This window comes from Enhydra lutris, unplaced genomic scaffold, assembly GCF_002288905.1.
Source record: "Enhydra lutris kenyoni isolate GAN:26980312 unplaced genomic scaffold, ASM228890v2 scaffoldscaffold90, whole genome shotgun sequence".
NCBI lineage: Eukaryota > Metazoa > Chordata > Mammalia > Carnivora > Mustelidae > Enhydra > Enhydra lutris.
This window is the reverse complement of record NW_019154174.1, coordinates 1139470-1163773: the sequence shown is the minus strand read 5'-3', so window position 1 is coordinate 1163773 and position 24304 is coordinate 1139470. Positions and strand designations below refer to the sequence as shown.

Genomic DNA, 24304 nt, shown 5'->3' with positions numbered 1-24304 from the left:
TGTGTCTTGGTATTAGAGACTCACCAAAATTTTAAATATTTGCTTTTTACTGTAGGAGACAAACTTTATAGTTATGGGCAAGTTGACTCCATTCACGTGCTGGAAGGAAACCAGGTGGACAGGCTAACAGCAGACAGTAAATGAAGTAAGTCTTAGCTAATTTAGTGCCATGCAGTACTGTAGTCACTTTACATATATTAACTTTTAATTCTCAAAAAAATATGTTATTCACTACACAGAGGAGGAATCTGAAGAAGGCAAATTACTTACCCAAGATCACATGGCTTCTTGGAGGCAGCAATGCCACCGAAGAGCCAAATTGGAACTAAGGGTGAACTTAAGGATTTCAGTGTTTCCAGTGTGAGGCTTCAGAAGATGGCCGACGTTAATGTCCTATGCATCCGGGGCCTCTGACACTGCAGTATGCTTTCACGATTTTAACTTTTAAAATCAAAGTGCTACTTCTATAAGTGGGATGAGGTATTTAAGAATGAAAGTTGGAAGGAACAGAATGTTCACTTTTTAAAATGCAAGCTTCTTCAGAAGGAGCATGGTGTCATCGGGAATGCATTGTGCAAGGGGGAAAAAAGGCCTGGATTTTTCACTCGAGCTGACATTACATGTCATGAGAACTCTGGACTCTAAGTGCCTCAACTATGTAACGAAAGGCTTGGTTCAGCTCACCTGAGGTCTCCTTTGTTCTACCTGGCTTCACCTCTTCACAGATGGAAAATGCCAGGTCACATCTTTATTAAAACAGCCACCACCACCACCACCCCCCCAAAACCATGGACATTCCAGGACACTCTCCTACTGTTTTCTTCGAAAGAAAAAAAACAAAACACCTAGTTCACAGAACTTTATATTTTGGGGCTGGGTCGGCATCTTCTACACTGGATAGGAAGAATTTGATTTGTAAACACTGTAGTAATCAAGCAGTACTTGTATTTTAGAATATCACCTTTGCTTTCTATCCTGAAGGTTTGGTCTCTCAATTTACAGTCATTGTGATCTCACGACCCTGAGATGAAGACCTTAGCTGAGATCAAGAGTCAGACGCTGAGCCACCCAGGCACCCTGAAAATATCATTTTCAATAACTAATGTGCATGTTCTTTTGGTCATTAAATCATTTACCCTGTTTTCAACACTTACCATCTCCAAAGCCTATTTATGCTCACAGTGACTCACAGATAAAGCAGGGTTCTAGCCCAGTCTTAAATTCACTGAAGAGATAAAGGGAAAGGAAGTTGCCTCCTAACGTCATGAAAAAACATGGCATTGTCAAAATACGAAAGGACGTACTTGTGGCTGTGGCAAAGTGCTCATCTTGGCAGGTGCCAGAAGAGTAGGGAGCACACCAAGTTAGTGAATACTTAAGCACTCAATTGGATTATATCAACTTTTAGGGCATTGGGAAGCCATTCAGGATTTCTCAGCAAGGGGTCAAGTGGCTCGATTTGCCAGATAAATCTGGTGGCAGCAAGTCTCACAGTTCAGAGAATTGAGAAGGAGCTAACTGCACCACCCCGCCTCACTGACCCTCCTCCCCCAGCCAAAAAACCCAAACCAGGGCAGTGACCATGTGAATGCAGGGGAGGGCAAGATGTCATATTTAGAAACAGACTAAAGGAGACAAAACTACTGAGTGGTTCTAAATGGAACAGGAATCAAGAATCCATGAAGGTTCGGACAGGTGCTTTCAAATAAAAGAAAATGTAAGGGGAAGGGGCGAGAGGAGGAGGAGGCTGGGTTCTATGCTAAGCTTTCCAAGCCTGAGACAAGAGTGAACCTACAAAAAAAACACTGATGAATAGGGATCTGATGTCAGCAAGGAGGCAGAAGCTTGAGACAGAGGTCTAGGACCCATCTAGGGGTTAGCTGCCCAGATGTGCTTAGAAGAATCCTAAACCCTGGGGCAAAGCACATATAAGGGACAGAGGAAGAGAAACAGTCACAAAGGTAAGTCAAGAGACAGGGGTGAGCAGAATCCTGGAGGAGGAATTCAGGATAGGGGACAAATACTGATCATCGGCACCATCCCCACCAAGAACATCATGGATTTGTCTCTGCACTAGAACAGAAGATCCACGAGGGCAGGAACCTTCTGCTGTTGTGTCTGCAATGCCTAGTAGAGTACGGAACTCCTGGCAGCTGCTCTGCAACTGCTTGTGGAAGGAAGGGAAGGATACCGGTTAGGCCTTCAGTAGCCGCTGAACTTGATCATCAGAAGGCACTGATGACAAACACCAGGGCCACTTTCAGGAACCCCCCCCCCAACACACACACACACACATCCCTACCCTGTCCAACTCCACCAAAGCACTGCTGGGAGTCTGGCTCCTGGAAGACAGAAGGTTGAGACACAAGTTCACCACTGAGCCGGGGGTAAAAATCTTCTAAGTCTCATTCACCCACCTTGATGGAAGTTCTGCATAGGCAGGCATCATCATTACGACGGGTTCCTCTTAAAACCTTTATGAGATTAGCTAGAGCCCATAAAAGCTATAGAGAACACCTGAACATGCAAGAAAGCTTAGATAAAATGAATCTTATGGGAGTCATGCCAAACGAATAAGTCACCCATCTCATCGGTTTTAGGAGTTTTCACATTTGCTTAAAAATGAGCATAGCTAGATGATCTATTACAGCCTCTATCCCTGCCAATTAATGTTGGTGGAATTCTAACTGTACGTAGAAGTTCAAAGATCAACCTGGAAAGTATGAGATTTTGTGATAAAGAGCCCCAAACAGAGTCTCGTGGTTCCTGAGGTAGAATCGTGCCTCAACAGGTGAACGGCTCGGATTTCAAAGTCCTTAATCAGGCCCTATCGGCAAGGATCAGCTCGCTTCCCCCCTGACCAGCAAAGCAGGACCGTAGAAGATGCCTAGCAGACAGCAGGCGCGCAGTAAGAACAGGTGATGCACCCAAGTTTTCCCTTTAAACCACGCACATAACAATCCATCTCTCCTCCAGCTTTGTTTGGACCCGCAGGGCCTCTCCCTTCACTGAAGTCGCTCTTCAGGTTCCACAGCAAGAAGTCTTCCTACTTCCTCCATAGGCAACAGGGCCCTTCAGGCTTGGCGCCTCCAAATGCAACAGGCTCTGCGTCTCCTACTCACAAGACTCCACAAAGCGTATTTGCTACATGGTATTTATTCAAGGACTTTCTATATTCACCACTGAAATCACTGCTAAGCTCTTTCCATATCTATTTGTGTCACAGTTCTCCATGCTGGATGGTGAAGACAGGCAACGGCGAGCCTGTCTGTTATGACTGACAACAACTGGCATGGCGTCACCATCGAAGAGCTCTGAGAGTAGACGCTCGTGGAGGAGGAGGATGAGAATGGAAAGGAGGGTCCTGAGGAAGGGCCGAGACGGGCTGCCCCACCCACGGAACCCGCGGCCTGCATGAGGCCCGGGACCTGCTTTCCTCTCTGCCCTGGAAGGTCTTCTCTGGGTGATTCTAAGGCACAGTGGTGAAGGACATGATTGGCCCACCCAGTGTGGTCCTCTGGTCTAGTGGCAGCCCCTCGCCTGCAAACAGTGCAACGAGCATTCCATTCTGAAGATCTTCTCAAACACATGCAAGCAGCATTCTCTAATGGAAATGGAGACAAGGTCTTTCTTGGAAGAGAGTGCCCCAGAAGGTACTCTCTGCCCCAAGACCAACCAGGTCCCTTTTAAGGTCCCTGAGAACAGCAGCCTGGGAGCAACCAAGACTTTCAAAGGCTGACAAGGCACAGAGTGGATGAATGAAAAGAGAACAATACGTGGAAAAAAAACAAAACACAACACAACTTTGGCTTATAAAACCTCCAACCTGAGGTGGGGACATCCGTGTCCACAAACATGCAGAAACAGATGATTGTAGCAGATGGTTGTCAGAAATGCTTCAGCATTTCCCACACTGTCCACATCCCAAGCCCCTGCTCTCCCCTCCCCCAAATCCCCCACAACACACACACACACACACCCACACACAAATAGTATGTGCAGAATAAGTCAGAGGTTGGGATCCAGAGCCTGACGTCAGGATAGAACTGTTGGCACTCCGCACTACATCACCATGATTAGTCCTATCTAGACAGCAAAATTCACATTGGCCTAAGCTTGAATGGCGGGGTCTGTCTTATGAAAAGTTAGGCGGCACCCAAGACTGCCAGATCTGGAAAGTCTTTCACTTCTCCTACTTCGCTGAAAGGCTGTCCACCCTGGTTGAAGGTCAGCTTATACCGTAACCGGATGGGCTCCTGCACAAAGACAGAAGACATTAAATTAGTGGGGAGAGACATAGACCAGCCCACTCTGAGTTTTTGCCCACCCAGCAGTCACCAAAGAATAGCAATATCACATTAACTCCATGTCAGTAAGGCCCCGAAACAACTGTATGACAGGGACACCTGGCCAGCACCCTCTGAGACGACAAACACAAGGGGAGCCAGCCCTGCATCCTGAGAGAACTCCCCCGCCTCTGCAGTCCTGAGGTGGACCACAACTCAGACCAGCTGAGGAGGACAGGCAGGCCTCACCCTTTCAGAGGACTCATGGTCCTAGGGGGAATTTGTGTCACTCTTGGTTCCCAGCTATGGCAACCCAGTCAGAGACCTTCCTCCAACGAGCCCCGAAGAAAACAGACACTCAGCAGAGAATATCCCACCACCACTCCCAACCAGACACTTTAGAGCAAGACCTAAATAAACCTCTTTCAACCTACCATGCTACCTCCCTACAGCCCATGGCCTCCCCACCAATCCCCCTGCTATCAAAGTTACCAGAACATACTTTATGTGGATTGTCAAGCAACAGCATCTGAGAGATCACAGCTGGAGGCGTCAGCGGACTGAAGGCAGGGAGCTTGGAGCTGGATGCCGGCTGCAGCTTCACTCTCATGGACTATGGGGGGTGGGGGTGGGGGCAGAAAAATCCAGTATCTAATTTGTTCCTAATGAAGTACAGCTTCAAAGAGGGAGTTAAGGTAAACAGGAAAACTTGACCTCCACCCACCAAATAATTAAAGGGTCCCAAAGTCCTTTCCTTCCATAAATCGAAGCTGTGTGGTCAATGGTTGGCTTCTAAGAGGCAGCATGAAGAGCTAGGGCATACCCTGGGTTGAGCTCTGCTTCTTACTAGCTCTGGGACCTTGGGCAAATACTTAACCTTTCTGAACCCATGGACTAGAAGTTTATAAAATAAGAGATAACAATAACACATGTCCCACAAGACTACCGCAAGGATGAGAGAATGCATATTTTTACTTTTGCTTACCTTGAACCTTTCCTTTCAGGACATCCTTTCCCTGTCTTTTGTGATGCTGGTATGGCTGTTAGTCAGTGGGGCTCTACTTCTCTTGAAGAGGAATGGATGTCATGTCTACACTGGTCAGAGTATCTCATTATCCCTGAACACAAGGTATGGTCCCAGATACCCAAGTAATGCCAAAGGGGCAAACCTATCCCTTTCTTAGGTAATCACTATGCATGCCTCGTGCCAGATGGAAGTTTCCCTCTGTGATAAAAAGGGTTCAGGAGGGAAAGGATTATGTAATTCTGGGGCTGCTGGTAGCCATTTCCATGCTCTTTGGAGTCTGCTGGAGAACAGGCTCCACAGAAGAAAGCGAAGTCAAGAGGTGGAAAGAGACAAGCAATCATTTTAAGAACTTATCTGGATTCGGTCACATCTAAAGTCAGATATTCAGAAATCCCTAGTTCAACAAGCCAATAAAATTCCCATTTGATCTTAAACTCCTTTGAGGATTTTGTCTCTGATACCTAATTCAAAGATCATGTCCTAGGTTAGGGCGCTGGCCAGCAGATGGCTCACCTTTGGCACAGCCACTTGAAACATGATGTCCCAGACAGGCTGGGTGGCAGTGCTCATCATGGTCAACAGCAACACCTGCACCTCCGGGTGGCCAGGCGCCCCCGTCTGGGAAAAGTGGAGCAGAATTCGGAATCCATTCCTGTCATACACGATAAGAGGCGGCAGGCTGCCTGGTGGAGAAGGACCCAAGCAAAAGGGTTAGCACGACCACAAGGCTGCCAACAGCCATGCCTGAAAGATGTGCACGTTATCACCCGCTGCTGCCGCTGCTTCTCCAGTCAGCACAGCTCCTGGACTAACCTCCTCGGAACCAAGCTTTCGGTGCTGCCATGATCTAGCTCTAACTACTTCCAAGCTGGACTCCTGGGGCCCCTCAAACTGATCGCTCCCCACCATCCAACCACCCAAAGCACATCACCAGTTGTTTTGTTTTAAAGATTTTATTTATTTATATGAGATAGAGCGAGAGCAAGAGAGAGATGGCACAAGCCAGGGAGGGGGGAGGGGGAGGGCAGAGGGAGAAGGAGAAACAGACTCTCCGCTGAGCAGAGCCAGCTCTGGGCTCAATCCCAGGACCCCTGAGATCACATGACCTGAGCTGAAGGCAAATGCTTAACCAACTGAACCACCCAGACACCCCAGAATATTACCAGTTTAAAAAAAAAAAGGAACTTTAAGGGAGACAGGATTAGGACTCAAATACTATGAACATTACAGAAAATACAGGATCTCATAAAGAATGAAATAAAAGACACCATTAATTCTATGCAGAAATAAAAGTATTGCTAACATTTGGGCCTATTTCCTTCTGGTCTCTTTTCTATGACTACATGCACACACATCTCTCGCATTTAATTTTACAAAACAATAAAGACACTGATCTCTTCAAGTCAATAGGTTTAATGACATTCCAATGGGCTAAGGAAAATAGGGTATGGGGGGGGTGGTATAAGACTTGTCCATTTACAAGAGATGAAGGGCTACTTGCATCAATAGATACTCGTAAGTACACAACTGAGTGAAGTAGAAAACCAAGCATGCAGAATAGACCTAATGGGAGAATTCTAGAACATCTACTTCAAAATCAGTGGCTGACTCAGTAAGTGGCAGACAACTACATAATTTGGGGAAAAATTTCTAATGAAGATCCTTCGATGATGCCAAAAATCTCTTACCAAAGTGTACATTCAGTAGTTTAACACTGATACCAACAAAGTGTACGTTCAATGGTTTAACAGTGAAACTGACAAAGATGTCAAAGTCTGAAAACTCCTGAGGAATGGTGGTGAGGATATGGGGAAAGAGGCGACCTTTGTGAAGGGATCTTGCTAATGCAGATCAAAATTTCAAATATCTACACCCAGCACTTCTAAGAATATATCCTGATGAAATAATCAAGAATGTTTAAACACAGAAGTGTCCAGAGATGTTCAGCATAGCAGTTTTAACAGCAAACAACTAGAAACAAATTATCCTTCAGAAACGAACTGAATTCAGGCACCCGGGTGACTCAGTCAGTTAAGTGACTTGATTTCAGCTCAAGTCGCAATCTTGGGGTCATGAGATCGAGCCCGGCTCCATGATGAGCATAGAGCTTAACAGTCTCTCTTTCCTTCTCCTTGTGTCCCTCACCACTCAAGCACATGTGCTCTCACTCCAAAAAATTGTTTTTAATTAAAAAAATTTTAAATGAAGAAAGGAATTGAATAAATGAATGACAGTACCATGATTATAGATGTATGGAGACATTTAAAAAGTAAAGGTTTTTTTTATTTTTATTTTTTATTATTATTTATTTATTTTTTTTTTTAAAGATTTTATTTATTTATTTGACAGACAGAAATCACAAGTAGGCAGAGAGGCAGGCAGAGAGAGAGAGGAGGAAGCAGGCTCCCTGCTGAGCAGAGAGCCCGATGCGGGGCTCGATCCCAGGACTCTGGGATCATGACCTGAGCTGAAGGCAGAAGCTTTAACCCACTGAGCCACCCAGGCGCCCTAAAAAGTAAAGGTTTTGAAGAATAATTCACGGCATGAAAAAATGCTATGGCTTATAAAAGTAAAGCCGGCTGTAAAACATTCTAAATATACTGCAGTGCGAATTTATTAAAAAAGTATATATATACATGACTAAGCAAGAAAACACATTAAGACATTAATAGAACTTCCATCTCTGGGTGACCAATATAGATGATCTTAATTTTCTGCTCTGTTTTTTCTAAAATTTCTACTTTGAGGGGCAACTAGGTGACTCAGTCAGTTAAGTGTCCAACTCCTGATTTTGGCTCAGGTCATGATCTCGGGGTCCTGGGGTCAAGACTAGCATCAGGCCCTGTGCTGAGCGTGGGGTCTGCTTGAGATTCTCTCTCCCCTTTTCCCTCTGGCCCTGCTCTTTCCCTCCCTCCTTCCCTCAAATGAATAAGATCTTTAAAAATAAAATTTCTACGTTAAATGTGTTTTTTCACTTTTGTACTTTTGTAATAATTTCAGATTTATAAAATGTTACAAAAACACAACTCCCATACACCCTTCACCCAGCTTCCTCAAATGTTTACATTTGTACAAATATTAACATTACGTAACACAGGACAATGATCAAAACCAGGAAATTAACACTGGACAGGTGTTATTTTTAAGGTCAAGTAAGTATCACAAACGGCTCCTACTGCATACTGACTATTTAATTCCTCAGCCTGGTTCCAGATGTGACATCAGCACACAGAGACACAGGTGAGCTGTGTGCCCAGAGAAAAGGGCCTGTACCGTACATCTAAGCACCTTGGGTGTGTCCTGCTCCCATGCCGGTGTGCCGACCACATGCAGTCATCTTCCCTCCTTCGTAAGGAGGGAACCTCTGCTCTCCTGCACTGAGGACCCCCCATGGGAGACGGCCACTAGCCAAGTTCTTCCTTTCCACCTAATCCCACCTCTTCAGAGTTATTTCCATCTACACCTCTTCAGAGTTATTTCTGCCGCACTGGATATTCCCTTCAATTTCAAATGAGTGAGCATCATGTCTAAAAAGACTCGAGTCCCCTAATTAAAGTCTGCCTGCCAATATCCTTCACCTTTAGTGTCAACCCCAAGCCAGAAAACTTTATGAAAAATAGTAGGTTAAGAGACTGTGAAGCCACCTCCTTACCCTCTGCCCCCAGGCAAAATCTCTAGCACTCACCTTCCCCAATTTAAGAGCCACCCCCTACCAGTCCAGAGCAGATAAAGCTGGGTATTTAATAGCAAGGGTAGGGGGTGGTGAAGGTAAAACTGTACTTACTGGGCTTAACAGACTCCAAAGGGACAAACACTTGAGCCAGCGGTGTATTCTGGGTGGATGGGGAAGAAGCCAATGGCCCAGCTTCCCAGGACCAACCTGGAGAGGACTTAGTGCCAGGGGGCACTTCCTTAGGAATGCTCTTCTGTGGAACATAATTCCTGCAAAGAAATGAAAAAAATATCAACACTAGCAAAAATAATACACAATTCCAGGAATCTGATTAGGCTTTCTGAAGAGTTAGGTAATAAAGAGAAAAAGAAATACATATATGTGCGTGTATTTTAAAGGGGTAAGACTTTAGACGGGTAATTTCACCTGTGCCTCAGTTTTCTCATCTGTAAAATGGAAATCATATAGCATCTACCTCATGGGGTTATTAGAATTAAATGAGAAAATATATGAGAAGCATTGCAGGGACTGTGCACACCTAAGGACCCAGTAAACTAGAGCTATTACTAAAGGAATGAGGGTTGTAGTTGCCAGGCAGCCTCTGACATCTTGCTCAGGTTAAATTTCCCATATAGGAAGGAAGTTAGGAAGATGATAGGAAGATGCTAGGAAGTTAGGAAGGAATGATAACACCACTACACAGACCATGTCATTCACATTTCATGATTTTGTCCATTTGGAATGTAAATTGAGAACATTTTGTAAGTAGGCTCCACGCCCAGCAAGGAGCCCAACTCAGGGCTCGAACTCATGACCCTCAGATCAAAACCTGAGCTGAGATCAAGAATCAGATGCTTAATGGACTGGGCCACCCAGGCACTCCAAAGACATTTTCAATACAAACTGAAACTACAGTGCAGAATAACCCACACCGATCTGGAAGATTACCAGCCCCCAGGTGAGTGGTTAGAAGGAGAAAATGGAAAGACATCCCCCTCTGAGTGCAAACAAGAATGACGTCCCAGCGCGTCTTCCTGTCCGCCAGGGCCGTGTCTCTACCACAGACACGGAGGTGCTCAGGCTGTCTACGGGAAGGCACACCGCCCCAGCCTTCCAGAGGCAAAGCAGCAGGATCTACGTTCACATATTTAGATTCACACACTGGAGCGCTTCTACCTCTAGGAATCTGCACTGTAATGACGCTCCAAGTGCCTCTGAACTGAAAGGTATTTAAACACCCACAAGAGGGCAGTGACTAAATATATGAGTATTATGTGCACGTGGATTATTATACGACCACCAGAATGCGACAAATTTATAGAAACTGACATGGACATGTATCAAAGATGCGATATGGAAAAACCACACTGGGGAACAGTTTGTAAATGATAATCCCATGTGTATAAAAAAATAAACAACATAACCCATCACACAGAGAGAAAAGCAAAGAAGGAACATTCGACATTATCTTTAGAGAGTGATAATTGGGCCTTTCTATGTTATCTAGTTCTCTAGTGATCAAATTTTGCTTAACTTCATTGTAATAAAAAAAAAAAAGGCCTGTGAACACCAAAACCATCACCTACTGCTGCTACTAGTTAAAGCAACCCCTTTTTGCAGAGGTCTTAACCAAAGCATGTTTTTTTGGTCTGACTTGGGATAGGGAGTCAAAGGAGAAAAGGGGAAGCACACCTAGAACCTTGGGTAGGAAAGAAGAAGCCTGCCCAGGGAGAGAGGTCTCTGGCTATCTCCAAGCGTGCCCCGTGTTACCGTACACTAACATGGCCCGTCAGCCTGCCCCCCACACGATGAGCAGGAAGCACACGCACGGGAGCCCCTCTTCTAAGTTCCTTGCCCACAAGACTCACAGAGGCCCTGGACATGGCTGTGGGGAGAGGAGATCCAGCAAGTTCCTTTCTGCAGAAGGGCTCTGAACACCACCACCGGGCAGCATGCTGGCGGGGGGATTCTTCTTTTCCTTACAGCAATTCTGACCAGCAACCTGTCAAACCAGGAATGCCTAAAATAAGGCCAGGGTATGAATGACCAGGAGCCATGGTGACACCAGGACACAGGCTTACTGCATTTCCTGGGACAGGAGGAGAAAAAGAGCCAGAGAACACAAGACTCCTGATCTGACATTCAGTAAGCAGGAGCCTGGATACCACTGAAGAGGATAGGAGTATAAGGAGAGGGAAAAATGTGTCTCTCTGGGGGTTGAAGCCAGACAGTAACAGTAAGGAAGAGGCTCTGGACCTCCAAGTCTAGTCGCCACCAGGCTATGCTGGGGCCCCTCCCCTCACTACCCAGGCAGTGCTGCCCTCATGAACGTAGGTTTGAGGGACCTCTTTTCCAGCCCCTAGGAAGAGCTTCCTTACCTTGGTGGTAACCGGAGCATCACTGAGTCCTAGAAGGAAGAAACAGAAAGATGCGCACCAGTAACTCTACCTGACAGGAGCTAGAGATTGATATCATGTTCACCCTTTCTAGAACATTTAGAAAGCCTGGGCAAAGCAAATTACCCAAAATCATTCAAGTCATCCATGGCAAATCTGAGACTAAATGCGATGAGGACCTCCCAGGATGGCAGTGCCCCCTTATTCATTAGGGGATATGTTCTAAGCCCCCGGTAGATGCCTGCAGAGGCAGATAGTAGCTATCCCTCCATATGCTATGTTTTTCCCCACACATACATGTCTATGATTAAGTTTACTTTATAAGTTAGACACTGTAACAGATAATAAAAATAATATACTGCAGGAAGAGTTATGTGAATGTGGTCTCGCTCTCAAAATATATTATACTGTACTCACCCTTTGTCTTCTTGTGGTGGGAGATGATAAAATGCCTACGTGATGAGATGAAGTGAGGTGAACGACGTAGGCATGGGACGCAGCCCTTAGGCTACTACTGACCTTCTGACCATAGGTCAGAAGGAGGCTCATCTGCTTTCAGACCGCAAGTCACTGAAACCACGGACGAGGGGGCTACTGTATACCCAGCTCCCTCTGAAAACAGGCATAGTCTCCCCAAGCAGAACCAGCTTACTCGCTTTCCCTGGGAGTCAGGGCCATTCTGTGCCTGCTCCCCGTAAACACCCTCCCTCACCTAAGGCTGCCAGGTCCTGGTGAAGCAAGGACGGTGCCACAGTCCCGGCCTGCTCAGATCCACTGTCCACCTCCAAGTCAATCAGAGCGCAGCTCTTCGTGCAGCCTGCGGGTTTCTGAAAGACTACACAAGAGTCAGGAAAATACGTCAGGATGCGCGCAAAGTCCCCACTGAATGCCCGTCCGCTTCCCAGAGGCCTCCTCCCAAACAGAAGACATCACACCGCCCCTCAGTGCCCCCCCTGGTGGATAGCCTGCGCCAACATCTGGAACAGGACAGGACGCAGCCAGAGGACTGCCTTCCTACCCCAGCAATCGGTGTCCTCTGCTAGGCGTCCAATCAACCTGGCCAGCAACACAGCTGACGTCTCCGCCTCACAGGCCTTTTAAGAACAGCTCATCACAATCACTGGAGTGCTTGATAAAAACACAAATCTCCAGGCCACGCGCTAAGGAGTATTGATACAGAAGCTCCAAGCTGCGGACCTAAGAATCTGCGTTTTAGCCAGTATTCCAGATGATTCTGATGTAGCTAGCCTGCTAGGCACCACCAACACAGATCTTTTTTTTTTTTTTTTTTTTTTGGTCTCTTGCTCTTCTAAGTAAGCATTCGTGAGAAGAGGAATTAAAACCTGGGTGCAAAATAGCCATGTGCTCCTGTGGAGAGCCAGAGGCGGGCTCCAGCCTGCCCATCAGTTCGTGATGGCACATGTGGCAGAGGCTGGCTACATAAAACCAACTCTCGAAGGGAAGGGGAAAAAAGGGCAAGGCCTCTCATTTCCACACCACAACCCAGAATATTCTAAGGATCCATTTCTTCTCCGGGATTTGCAGGATGTCCAGGCAGAAGGTAAGAGAGGCTTTTTTGCACATACCTCTGGAGACAGCTAGGTCTCCCACTGAGCTGGTCACTGTGTTCCCAAAGATGACTCGGCCCTCCATCACCTGTTTGTACAGGAGAACTCCCTGGGTGAGGAGGTCATTTGCCTGGAGAATCTCCGCTGAAGGAGAAGGAGAAAATGAGAACACCCCCTTAGTTATCCACCAATAATCTCAGTCTTTTTAAAGTCATTCCAGAAAGTAGCGGCCACACAGCTCTACCAGGATCAGTATATCCATGCCTCCTGCTGCCAAATCATGTGATCAGGACCCTAGCAGACCTAGTTATTCAGTCCCTGAACCCCAACACCTCTCGTTCAAGATGCAGGAGAAACCAAATTTCTTCGCCTTCGTTCTCAATACCTTCCAACACAAGGATCAACACTTAAAACATGGCTATTTCAACTAAGAAGCTAAAACTTTAATATTTAATTAACTTAAAAACAGTTTTGTCAATGTGAATGTGAATATTAAGAGTTTTTCAGGGGGCGGCACCTGGGTGGCTCAGTTGGTTAAGCAGCTGCCTTTGGCTCAGGATATGATCCTGGAGTCCGGGGATTGAGCCCCACGTCATGCTCCTTGCTCAAAGGGGAGTCTGCTTCTCCCTCTGTCTCCCACCACCATGCCTGCTTGTGTTCTCAAATAAATAAAATCTTCCAAAAATTTTTAAAAAGAGATTTTTTTTGGTACTTTATTCACTTATTAGAAAGCTTTTAAGTGTGTAGGGAATAAACATGAATGTATGTTTTTACCTGTAATTTCTAAAATCTAAATATAGATCAAGTACTTCTGATGAAAACTTGGCATCCAAATTAAAATGTCATCTAAATATAAAATACACACTGGATTCCAAAAACTTCATAAGCTTTTGTGAAATTGGCTCCTGCCAATTTTCTTAACTGTGGACATAAACTACAACATGGGGGTGAATTCACCCAGCAAAATGTTTTAGTTGGCACAGGCAAGTTGCTTAAAAATTTGATTGCTTTTGAGCTCACTGCAATCAGAGAAAATGATGGGTTCAGACCATAATCATGAAGAGATCATCAGAAACCAGGGGCCTCTTGACCACTACCCACGAAATGTTCTTGCTTCCCCAATCCCTGTTCTAACTGATCCTGAATCCGATCAAGCCCCCGATCCAATTTATAAGAAATATCAGCAATTTGTAAGAAGGGTCAGATATGGAAAAACATTAAATACCATGGGGCATGCCATCAGAACATTGAGGCCTAGAGAAACTTTGTAGGTCAAAGGGCATGTTTTTCCAGTCAAAACCAAATGACAACTGACAGAATGGAAGATATTTGCAAATAACATATCAGATAAAGGGCTAGTATCCAAAATCTATAAAGAACTTATCAAACTCAACACCCAAAGAACAAATAATCCAATAAAGAAATGCGCAGAAGACATGAACAGATATTTCTGCAAAGAAGACATCCAAATGGCCAACAGACACATGAAAAAGTCCTCAACATCACTTGGCATCAGGGAAATACAAATCAAAACCACAGTTAAACACCACGTCACACCAGTTAGAATGGCTAAAATTAACTAGTCAGGAAATGACAGATGCTGGTGGGGATGAGGAAAAAGGGGAGCCCTCCTGCGTTGTTGGTGGGAATGCAAGCTGGTGCAGCCACTCTGGAGAACAGTATGGAGGTTCCTCAAAAAGCTGAAAATAGAACTACCCTACAACCCAGCAATCGCACTACTGGGTATTTACACTAAAGATACAAATGTAGTGATCCGAAGGGGCATGTGCACCTGAATGTTTATAGCAGCAATGTCCACAATAGCCAAACTAGGGAAAGAACCTAGATGTCCATTAACAGATGACTGGATAAAGATGTGGTGTGTACACACACACACACACACACACACACACACACACACACACAATGGAATATTAGGCACCCATCCAAAAGAAAAAAAAAAAACAACCATGAAATCTTGCCATTTGCAATGATGTGGATGGAACTAGAGGATATTATGCTAAGTGAAATAAGTTAATCAGAGAAAGACAATTATCATATGATCTCTCTGATATGAGGAATTTGAGAGGGGGGGGTTGTGGTTGGAAGGGAGGGAAAAATGAACTAGATGGGACTGGGGAGGAGACAAACCATAAGAGACTCTTAGTCTCACAAAACAAACTGAGAGTTGCTGGAGGGGAGGGCAGTGATAAGAACAGGGTGGCTGGGTAATGGACATTGAGGTGGGTATGTGCTAGGGTGAGTGCTGTGAATTGTGTAAGACTGATGATTCACAGACCTGTACCCATGAAACAAATATTACATTATATGTTAATAAGAAGAAAAAAGGGGGGCATGCTTTTCATCTAATAACAAAGAAAAAGAATAGAGGGGCTATCCGTTAAAAAAGGGCTTACAAAATAGCACTGTAAAGTATGGCTTTTCTGAGTGATTCAGAACTTTAAAAAAAAGGGAGGGAGAAGGAGGCGGGAGGGTTAGCACGAAATGTTTAGAGAGAAATGCCCAGGGAAATCTTAACACTATTTGATTACCTTAAAACATTTGGAATTTGCTTCAGAGAGAATGAGCGATGGGGGTAGAGCAGTACATATGCAACAAGAGGAAAAAAGATGGGTCATGTGCTAGCTGGTGGCTGTTACCCACAGGTGAAGGGCACACAGGATTTATCCCACTATCTCCCTGCACATGTCCTGAAATTTTCCGTAACAAAAAGTATAAAATATTTTAATCCCTGTCCACAGGTATTAACATTCTCCACAGTCCCTACCATTATCCCCTCCGTTCCTCCTCAGCCTGCCTCATTTAGGTTGGTGACCCAGCCCCAGCGGCACTCAGGTTGGTGAAACCTTCGAGATGCAGCCGTTCCTCAGACTTCTGTTAATCTTCCTTCTAGCGTCTCCCTTGCACCCAACCTTCACCGCACATTCCCACCCTTCTCTATGCTTTCAGACCTGCTGATGATTGCTCGCTCAGGCCTCGAGCATCCTGGAAATCAGTTCTAAGCCAACACGGGGCAAGCCCTTCGGAAGGCCAGCGGCCACAGAACCTAAAGCCATTCTGTCTGGTCTCTGGCACCACCGCAGCTCAGCAGGAAGGGGCACGTGTGTTCTGCCCTCCATTGTCCCAGCTGCACCTAGAGAAGGAGAGCTGCCTTACCGAGCGCGTCGTCATCGTCCGTGGTATCACTCGCCAGCCGGAATAGCGTGGGCCGCAGCTTCTCACAGCGCTCATACACGACCTGAGAAAACAGCCTGGTTTCATGGCAAGGCCCCAGGTGCCTCCAATAAGCATACAGCAGAGTCTAGGGCTTCTGGAATTCTCCTTAGTCCGTCCCAAATGCATGACTGCAGGCTTGAAATGACACGGCTGTTACAGTGTCAGAAAAAGTTTGGGCTACAGTTATCTGAATGTTTAAAATAGTTAAAGAGATGACAGAGGCCTAAGAATCTACATTCTGAGCACGTACGGTATTAGCTCTTCTCCAAGCTCCTTTCCTTGCCTCCTAAAAGAGCTTTAATAATGGGATAACCCCACATAGAACTCTGAAGAGATTACTCCGCTTTAAAACTAACATCCAGAGGGCACCTGGGTGGCTCAGTCATTAAACGTCTGCCTCTGGCTCAGGTCATGATCCCGGGGTCCTGGAATCAAGCTCCACATCAGGCTCCCTGCTCCACAGGAGGCCTGCTTCTCCCTCTCCCAGTCCCCCTGCTTGTGTTCCCTGTCTCACTGTGTCTCTGTCACATAAATAAAATCTTTTAAAAAAAATAATAAAACTAACATCCAAACTCCCCATCCAACTGTTGTCTGATGCCAGTCTTCCTTTTCCAACAACACTCCTTGATTCCCACTGCAGGTTTTCCCAGGAATAAACCTCAGTCCGCAACAACAACATCTGAGAAGTCTCACTCTCCTGATCGCAGGGGAGTGCTCTGGACAGCGTCACCCTCCACATGCTCGGCGTTGAGGAGGACATTGGCTTCTGTGCATGTTAGACTTCCTTTCAAAGGAACCCAACTAACTTAACACTGCAGTCCTCCCTGATGGTAGTGCTCCCTGCTCCCTTCCCCAGGGCTGGTGAAATGACCTATCTGCTAGGGGAGTCCGGGAGAGGTGTGACTGTCCCTTATAAGAACATACTGACCAAACATGCTTAAACATGTACTAGCAGCAGTATCCTCCTCTGGGGGAGAGGACAATACATGACACACGTTCTTGAAGCTGAGCAGTTGGGGATGCAGGGTGGACGGTGGCCTCTTCTTTTTTCTGTTACCTCCCCTTCTCCAGAGATTACCTGAGGTTAATTAGATGATCCCTTTAAATGTGTTTACTCAACCACAAATCCTATACTGCTTGATCAGGCATATCTTGCTTATCTATAATCTCCTTCGACTCTTTTGTTGATTGTTATCTTTATCTAACAAATACTGGACTGAGGGGTTGCTCGGGAAAACAGTCTTCTCAACTGCTGGCCCCTGCTCCCTTGGTCTTGAAGCTGATTTGTTGGTGCCTCATTCTTCTCTCCCCTGCGCTGTCGGGAAGCGGCAGGAGGAAGCAGGAAGGACTCCCCTTGCTGCCACTTTGCTCTTGAGAGCTCCCTGCCTGTACGCAAGCGCACATTCGGCTCCGCTCCCACCAGCCCTACGTTTTAGAGAAGGAAGCCCCTTGTGGGGAGAAGAGCGGTGAGCCAGTGCTATCTGAGCAGTAGGTAAACCTGCCTGATTCCGCTTCAGTATTAGGAAGCCACTAGCTAATATTTACGTGTCGCTTATTCCAAAGTAGGCTCTGCCCATTACAAGGAAGAAGTTTTGTTTCGTGCCATGTCTCTCCTGTCTCCTAGCTCGTTACCATCTTGGGTGGGGAAAGCTGTGCTATTTAGAAGCCCAGCATGCCAGCCTTCCCGACGACTCCTTGCTGGACAAACAGATTGTTCTCTCAGGAATCTGGACTTAGGAAAGCTACTAGTTTGTTTTGCTAACTCTGTGAAATGGAAGGACAGGGAAACTAAGGAGCTACGTAAAAGCCATCTTTCCTGTGCAGAGAAGCACAAAAAGCTGGAATGCAGACGGAGAAGACAAATGTAGCTGGTGGAAGGAGGGAGAAGAGCAGAGCTGCAAGGACAGACTCCGAGCGGCTGCCTCTGACAGCACTCCAGTCCCACCACCATCTGTCTGCACTGGGCGGTGGTGGCGCGGCTAGGACACCGACAGCCCCAGCGACAAAAGACAATACACAGATCGAACTCCCAGATTAAAGGAGAAAGTCCAACAAAGGACTGGTATCCAGGATATATAAAGAACCCTAACAACTCAAAAGTTAAGAGACAACCCAATTAAAAATTGGGCAAAGGATCTTCAGCAAGAGGTTACACAAGCGGCCAAGAGACCTAGGAAAGAAAGCTCAGCTTAAGTCGCCACGGAAATACATTTCAAAAGCACAGTGAGATCCCACTTTACACCCACCAGGAGAGCTATTACCAAAAGACAGGCAGTAACAAGTGCTGGCAGGATCCGGAAAACTGCGCCCTCCCCATCTTGCTGGTGGGATTATAACTGGCACAGTGGTTTGGCACACAGCTTGGTACCTGCTCAGACACTTAAACGGACCCACTAGATGATCCAGCAACTCCAGCTGCAGACACAGATCCATACTGAAGAAAATCAAAAGCTTACACTGCACACACAGGAAACTGGTTAACAGATGTTCACAACATCACTCATAATAGCCGAGTGGAAGACCAGATGCCCAACTGATGGAACCGACAAACAAAACGTGAGGCAGCCATACGGTGGAAGGTTACCCGGCCAGAAAAAGGAATGAAGTTTTGATACACACTACAAGGTGGAGAACTCTTCCACACGTTAAGTAAACGCAGCCAGACTCAAGGCATGTTGTAGGATTCAATTTATACAAAATGTCCAAAGAGGAAGATCTACAGACACAGACCATGGATCAGTGGTTGCCAGGAGCCGCTGAGGTGGGGGGGTGGGGAATGGGGGGCTGAGGGGAGTGGTACAGATGTGTGCTAATTGGGCACAGGACTTCTTTTAGGGCTGATTAAATTCTTCTAGCTAGTGCTAATGGCTGCTTTTAGGATAAGTAAATTCACACTAAAGGTGTTAAAAATAAAAAGATGGAGACGTGTAGGCTGTGGGGGAACTGGAATTTGTGTAATGCTGTTAGGTACATAAAATGACACAACCGCTTTTTAAGAAACCAGCCAACTATTTTCCGAAGTTAACTATACACTTAGTATGTGACACAGCCATCCCAAACCTAAGTGTATACCCGAGAAAGATGCATGTTCACACAAAATCCTGTACACAATTGTTTATAGCAGTTTAATTCACAATCACCCAAAGCTGGAAACAACCCATTATCTATCAAAAGATGGATATATTGTAATGCACACAATAGAATACCACTCAACAATAAAAAGCAAACTACTGATATACACGCCATGAATGGATCTCCGTTATGCCAAGAGGGAGAAGCTAGAGGGAGAAGCCAGAAAGATAAAAAGAGGAAGAAGGAAAGAAAAAACTATTGTTCCTTTCATACAAGTCTAGGAAGTATAAACTAATCAGATCACGCAGCAAGGCAATGGTTGCTTAGAGGATGTGGACCCACGAAAGGAGGGGAGGGCTAACCCGGGGGAATGAGGAAATTCTGGAGGGCAAGGGACATGTTTACTATCTTGATTGTGATGATGGCTTCATTGACACACACATGTCAAAACACATCGAATATGCTTGAAATACGTGCAATTTCTAATGTGTCAGTTACACTCAATTCTACTTGAATTGATTTTGTAAAACCAGTACCTGCAAGGCCTCCTGGTCCGGCAGGGCCTGCCCGGGCCGGCGGTACACGCTCAGCATTTCCTGCAGTACCTTCACGTGGCTCCGTACCTCCTCCACAGCACTGACTCTCTTTGACACCTTCTCGGATTTCTCTTGCTCCTTTTAGAAGAAAGAGGATGGAGGTGAGGAGCAAAGGCCTGGATAATGCATGAATGAGGGACGGGAAAGAGGCACTGAGCTGGCAAGCTCAGGGAAGTCACTAGAACACCAAGTGGGTGGGAGTGTTCACTCAGTGGCGAAGAAAACGCGGAGCCCAGAATTCCTGCAAAAGGCAATGCAGTCCAGGGACCAGATTCCCAAACTGGACTCTGTCACTGGGACAGACACTGGGGTCCATGACATGCCTGGGGCTCTCGCACAGAAGTACTTGGAAAGTGCACAGCAGGATTTCTGCTTCCCCTCACCGTCCTGCTGACCTTCAGGGAACCCGCAGCTGTGTCCCCCTTCTGGGCCCAGAGGACACCACTCTCCCCGGCCAACTGTACACCCACTCCCCCCAGCGCACACAGTGGTGTCAAATGCTGCTTCTGCGGAGCCCCGTGGAAAACGCCCACCTCCTTGACCAAGTTCTTGATCAGCCTGTTTGCAGCCTGAAGATCCTCCGGGTGGTTGCTCTTCAGAAGCCTCGTCAGAAGCTGCAGGGTGAACAAGAGCCGGTGAGACGCCCCCCCCCCCCCAGTGTCAGATGGCCCAGAGCAGCAGCCACAACAACAGAATGCGGACTTTCCACGCATCCTCTTACCAAGTCCTCACAGTGAGGCCATGGAGGTATTAGGACTCTCCCCACAGACCCCTGGGTTTCGACAGGGTAGGAAGGTAGAAGAGACAGCCCCCCAGAGACATCTGGCAAAGACTGGAGACCTTTCTGATTGTCACAACTGGAGTGCTACTGGCATCCAGCAGGTAGAGGCCGGAATACTGTAAACTCCCTACTCTCAACAGGACAGCCCCCAGCAGGAAAATTATCTGGCCCAAAATGTCACTAATGCTGAGGTTGTCCTGGGCCAGGCACCCTCTGATACACCTCAGTGATCTAGCAGAATGCCATGCCTGTGGGAGTCACTCAGTCTTCACTGATGGAGTAAAGGCTATACTGAAGCCCAGAGCATCTCAGTAGCTTGCCCCAGGTGACACAGGATTCTCTCTTTCTCCAAAGGCCGTGCCATCCCTCCTCTTCCTACCCTCTGCCTCTGAAAGGCACTGGCAGGAGAGGAACCAGAGGGAAAGACAGCCCAGAACCTAACAATCCTGCTTGTTCTGACCCCATGGCCACTGAACCTCTAGGTCCAAGGAAGGGTGCAGCTCAGGGGTGCAGTTAGAGGCAGAGGGTCCCCAAGCCTCTGTCACTACACTTTTTGGAGCTTCCCTGGTACTCATTTCTCAGACCCTGTCAGTGACTAAGAATGGTAATGTCCAAACACACGGCCACCACCAGTGCTCAAGGGCCCTCTCCCCATGCAGAGGCACTCTAAAGCTATCCCCAGTTCTTCATCCCTGTCCTTCCTGATGTCTGAGGAGCAACAATTATTGGAGATAGTAGCAGAAGGAAGATGGGTAGGATCAGGCTTACTGGCACTAAAGAAAAAATCTGCGTGAACACACAACCAATTCTTTCCACCATCTTCCTCCAATACCACACATACACTGAATACAACCCACCATCCACCTTGCCCACTTGGGTTATCCTCTTGTACCTTTCTTCCCTCCGGAATGCTCATACAGATAAGGTAGAGGGTACATTAACATGGCATTTACTATTTGGCCCATCCATAGAGAAAACATCCAGACCTTATGCTACCACTCTAAGAGCCTGCTCCAGAGAGAACTCACTAACCCACCTCCTCACATCCCCCCAACTTTGGTTCAGGGATCAGAGCACATCCCAGGGGATATTTCAGGAAAATCCCTAAAAGAAGGGGTCTGCTGCCACCAAGGTCAGAGAGGGGCTCCTTACCTTGGACTTTTCTTCATCGGCATCGAAGATAGAGCTCTTGGGCCAGGGAGAAGGTGGAGGCAAAATTTTATCCACTGGTAGTTTAGGGTCTTGCTTTATGATTCCTAGAAGTTAAGATATAGTTATGGGTACCCATTGACTTCAGTAGGAAGCAGCATCAAGTCCAGAAACTCCTAGTTTCTTATGTCCCACTGGGAACATACTGTCGATGACCTTAAAGGAACAGACCCAGGGTATGACCAAGCCTCTGCATCCTCCCTCAGCTGACTTCAAGGAACCAGCACAAGACAGGGACATCAGAACCAACCAAGTGAGATCAGCACCAGACCCTAAGGTTAGTGGGACATGGGCCTGACGCTATAAGAACACTGATCATTACATGCAGGTACGTAACCTCCCAGGGCCCAGAAATTACTGTAGAAGCCATGACCCTGAGTACATGTGATGGAGAAAAACAGTCCATCCTGAATCCAGGTTCCTTTTTTTTTTTTTTTTTTTAAGATTTAATTTTTTATTTGACAGAGAGAGACAGCAAGAGAGGAAGCACAAGCAGGCAAAGGGACAGTTAGTAGCAGGCCTCCTGCAGGGAGCCCAATGCGGGGCTCAATCCCAGGACCCTGGTCATGACCTGAGCTTAATGAACTGAGCCACCCAGGTGCCCCATCCAGGTACCCTCTTCTACAAGGCTCTGTGGACTCCCAACTTCTGCTCAGGACACAGAAAGGTACAAGCTGCGTGACTCTACCCCCAACAACACAGCACTGGACAACCTACAGATCGACCACTTTTCCCAAATCCATCACGGTGGAAAACACAGAGCCAAGAACAACCTGAAATCTAAGGGAAGGCAGGGCCTCCAAGGAAAGACGGAAGACAATACCAAAGCGAAAAATTCAGATAAAGTTGTTTCTCAATTGTTTACAGGCTGGAGTGAGCAGGTGAGAGAACACAGAACCTCTGAGGTCCACACCAGTGCAGGAGCAACAGGCTCTTCACAGGGCCTCACCAGGCACTCATGCAAAGACACGGCAAAAGCCTGCTGTCCCACTTCCGTCCTCTCTCCTCCAGAACAAGCACCTTCAAGTGCTGGGAAAGGACAAACCCTACACTCCTCAGCTGTGGGAACAGACTGCAGCTTCCAAACAGAAAAGAAAGCCTTGTGGCCCTGGGGGAGGGGCAGGATCACAAACAGGTGCTACTGAGACCTGGAGACACAGCTCGGTTAATCTGCCTCTGGCTGAGGTCATGATCCCAGTGTCCTGGGATAGAGCCCCACACTTCTCCCTCCCCCCGTACCATCCACTCATGCTCTCTCTCAAATAAGTGAATAAAGTTTTTTAAAAAAATGAAACAATCTTTAGTGCATCTGGGTGGCTTAGTGGGTTAAGCCTCTGCCTTCGGCTCAGGTCATGATCTCAGGGTCCTGGGATCGAGTCCCGCATCGGGCTCTCTGCTCAGCAGGGAGCCTGCTTCCCCCCTCTCTCTGCCTGCCTCTCTGCCTACTTGTTATCTCTCTCTCTCTGCCAAATAAATAAATAAAATTAAAAAAAAATAAAACAATCTTTAAAAAAATCATTTGTCTTAGACTCTACTGTCCTACGCAAGATGCCCAGCTTTCACCGAGAAAACCACAAAGCACACAAAAAACCAGAACGACGGTGACGGGGAAATGCAATGTCAGCCATGGAGTCTGACCCTGTTTCTTCAGCATCTGGTAAGCATCTCGGATCTTGACATCCTCTGGAAACCAGACAGTCCAACTGAAGAGTATTTCGATGACTCTTCCTTTAACCTTTTCTGTGGTCCAGGACCCCAGGTACTGAAAATAAAAAGGAAAGAATTATAGAGCTGGAAAGGGCTTAGCCAGCACACGCTACCTCGGCAGAGATGGACACTGAGGTCCAGGGAAGCGAGCTGCCCCAGGCTGGTGGAGATGGGCAGCAAGAGAAACCAAACTGCCTGGTGCCCAGCCCCAGGGTGCCTTCTGGATTTCCAGAAGTCAACCTCCATAACTGCTCAAGTGAAGCCCACCGTATACTGGGCTAGGTTAGAGCCACAGGGGACACTCAGTTTTTGAATGAGTTAAGATCAGTAAAATGTATTTGGTCTTTAGCTCTAGTTCCCAGCACAGTTTCAAAAACCCCTGGAATGTCCTAAGTTTTAGGAATAGCTTTTGTTATTCACCATGAGCTCCCTTGGACCACATGTGAGTTTACGTTTACCATTCATGGTGGGCACTTAGTTTCAAGGGAGAGACTGGCCACTTCAGAAAAACCCACCACATGACAACAGGGTCGGAACTTTCAGCCCAACTCCCAGGAGGGGCGGGGGCTGAAGACGGAGTTCAGGCCTAGCTAATGATTTTTTTTAAAAAACATTTTATTTATTTATTTCAGAGAGAGAGACAGAGTGAGAGAGCATGAGAGGGGAGGTCAGAGGGAGAAGCAGACTCCCCATGGAGCTGGGAGCCTGATGTGGGACTTGATCCCAGGACTCCTGGATCATGACCTAAACCA

At 46.7% G+C, this 24304-nt stretch overlaps 1 protein-coding gene across 1 annotated transcript in view; it reads right to left on the bottom strand.

The window, feature by feature from the left end:
• Nucleotides 1–844: 844 nt before the first annotated feature.
• Nucleotides 845–24304, bottom strand: part of LOC111162342 (golgi associated, gamma adaptin ear containing, ARF binding protein 2) — a 35568-nt gene continuing 12108 nt past the window's right edge. Inside the window, exons 5-17 of the mRNA XM_022526707.1 lie at nucleotides 23484–23607; nucleotides 21789–21892; nucleotides 20389–20469; nucleotides 19796–19933; nucleotides 16128–16209; nucleotides 12969–13094; nucleotides 12095–12217; nucleotides 11365–11393; nucleotides 10855–10988; nucleotides 9098–9255; nucleotides 5827–5996; nucleotides 4789–4899; nucleotides 845–4256 (exon numbers count right to left, since the gene is read on the bottom strand). Of these exons, the coding sequence (XP_022382415.1) occupies nucleotides 4146–4256; nucleotides 4789–4899; nucleotides 5827–5996; nucleotides 9098–9255; nucleotides 10855–10988; nucleotides 11365–11393; nucleotides 12095–12217; nucleotides 12969–13094; nucleotides 16128–16209; nucleotides 19796–19933; nucleotides 20389–20469; nucleotides 21789–21892; nucleotides 23484–23607 (1491 nt within the window). The 3' untranslated portion in view covers nucleotides 845–4145. The remainder of the gene's footprint in view (nucleotides 4257–4788; nucleotides 4900–5826; nucleotides 5997–9097; nucleotides 9256–10854; nucleotides 10989–11364; nucleotides 11394–12094; nucleotides 12218–12968; nucleotides 13095–16127; nucleotides 16210–19795; nucleotides 19934–20388; nucleotides 20470–21788; nucleotides 21893–23483; nucleotides 23608–24304) is intronic.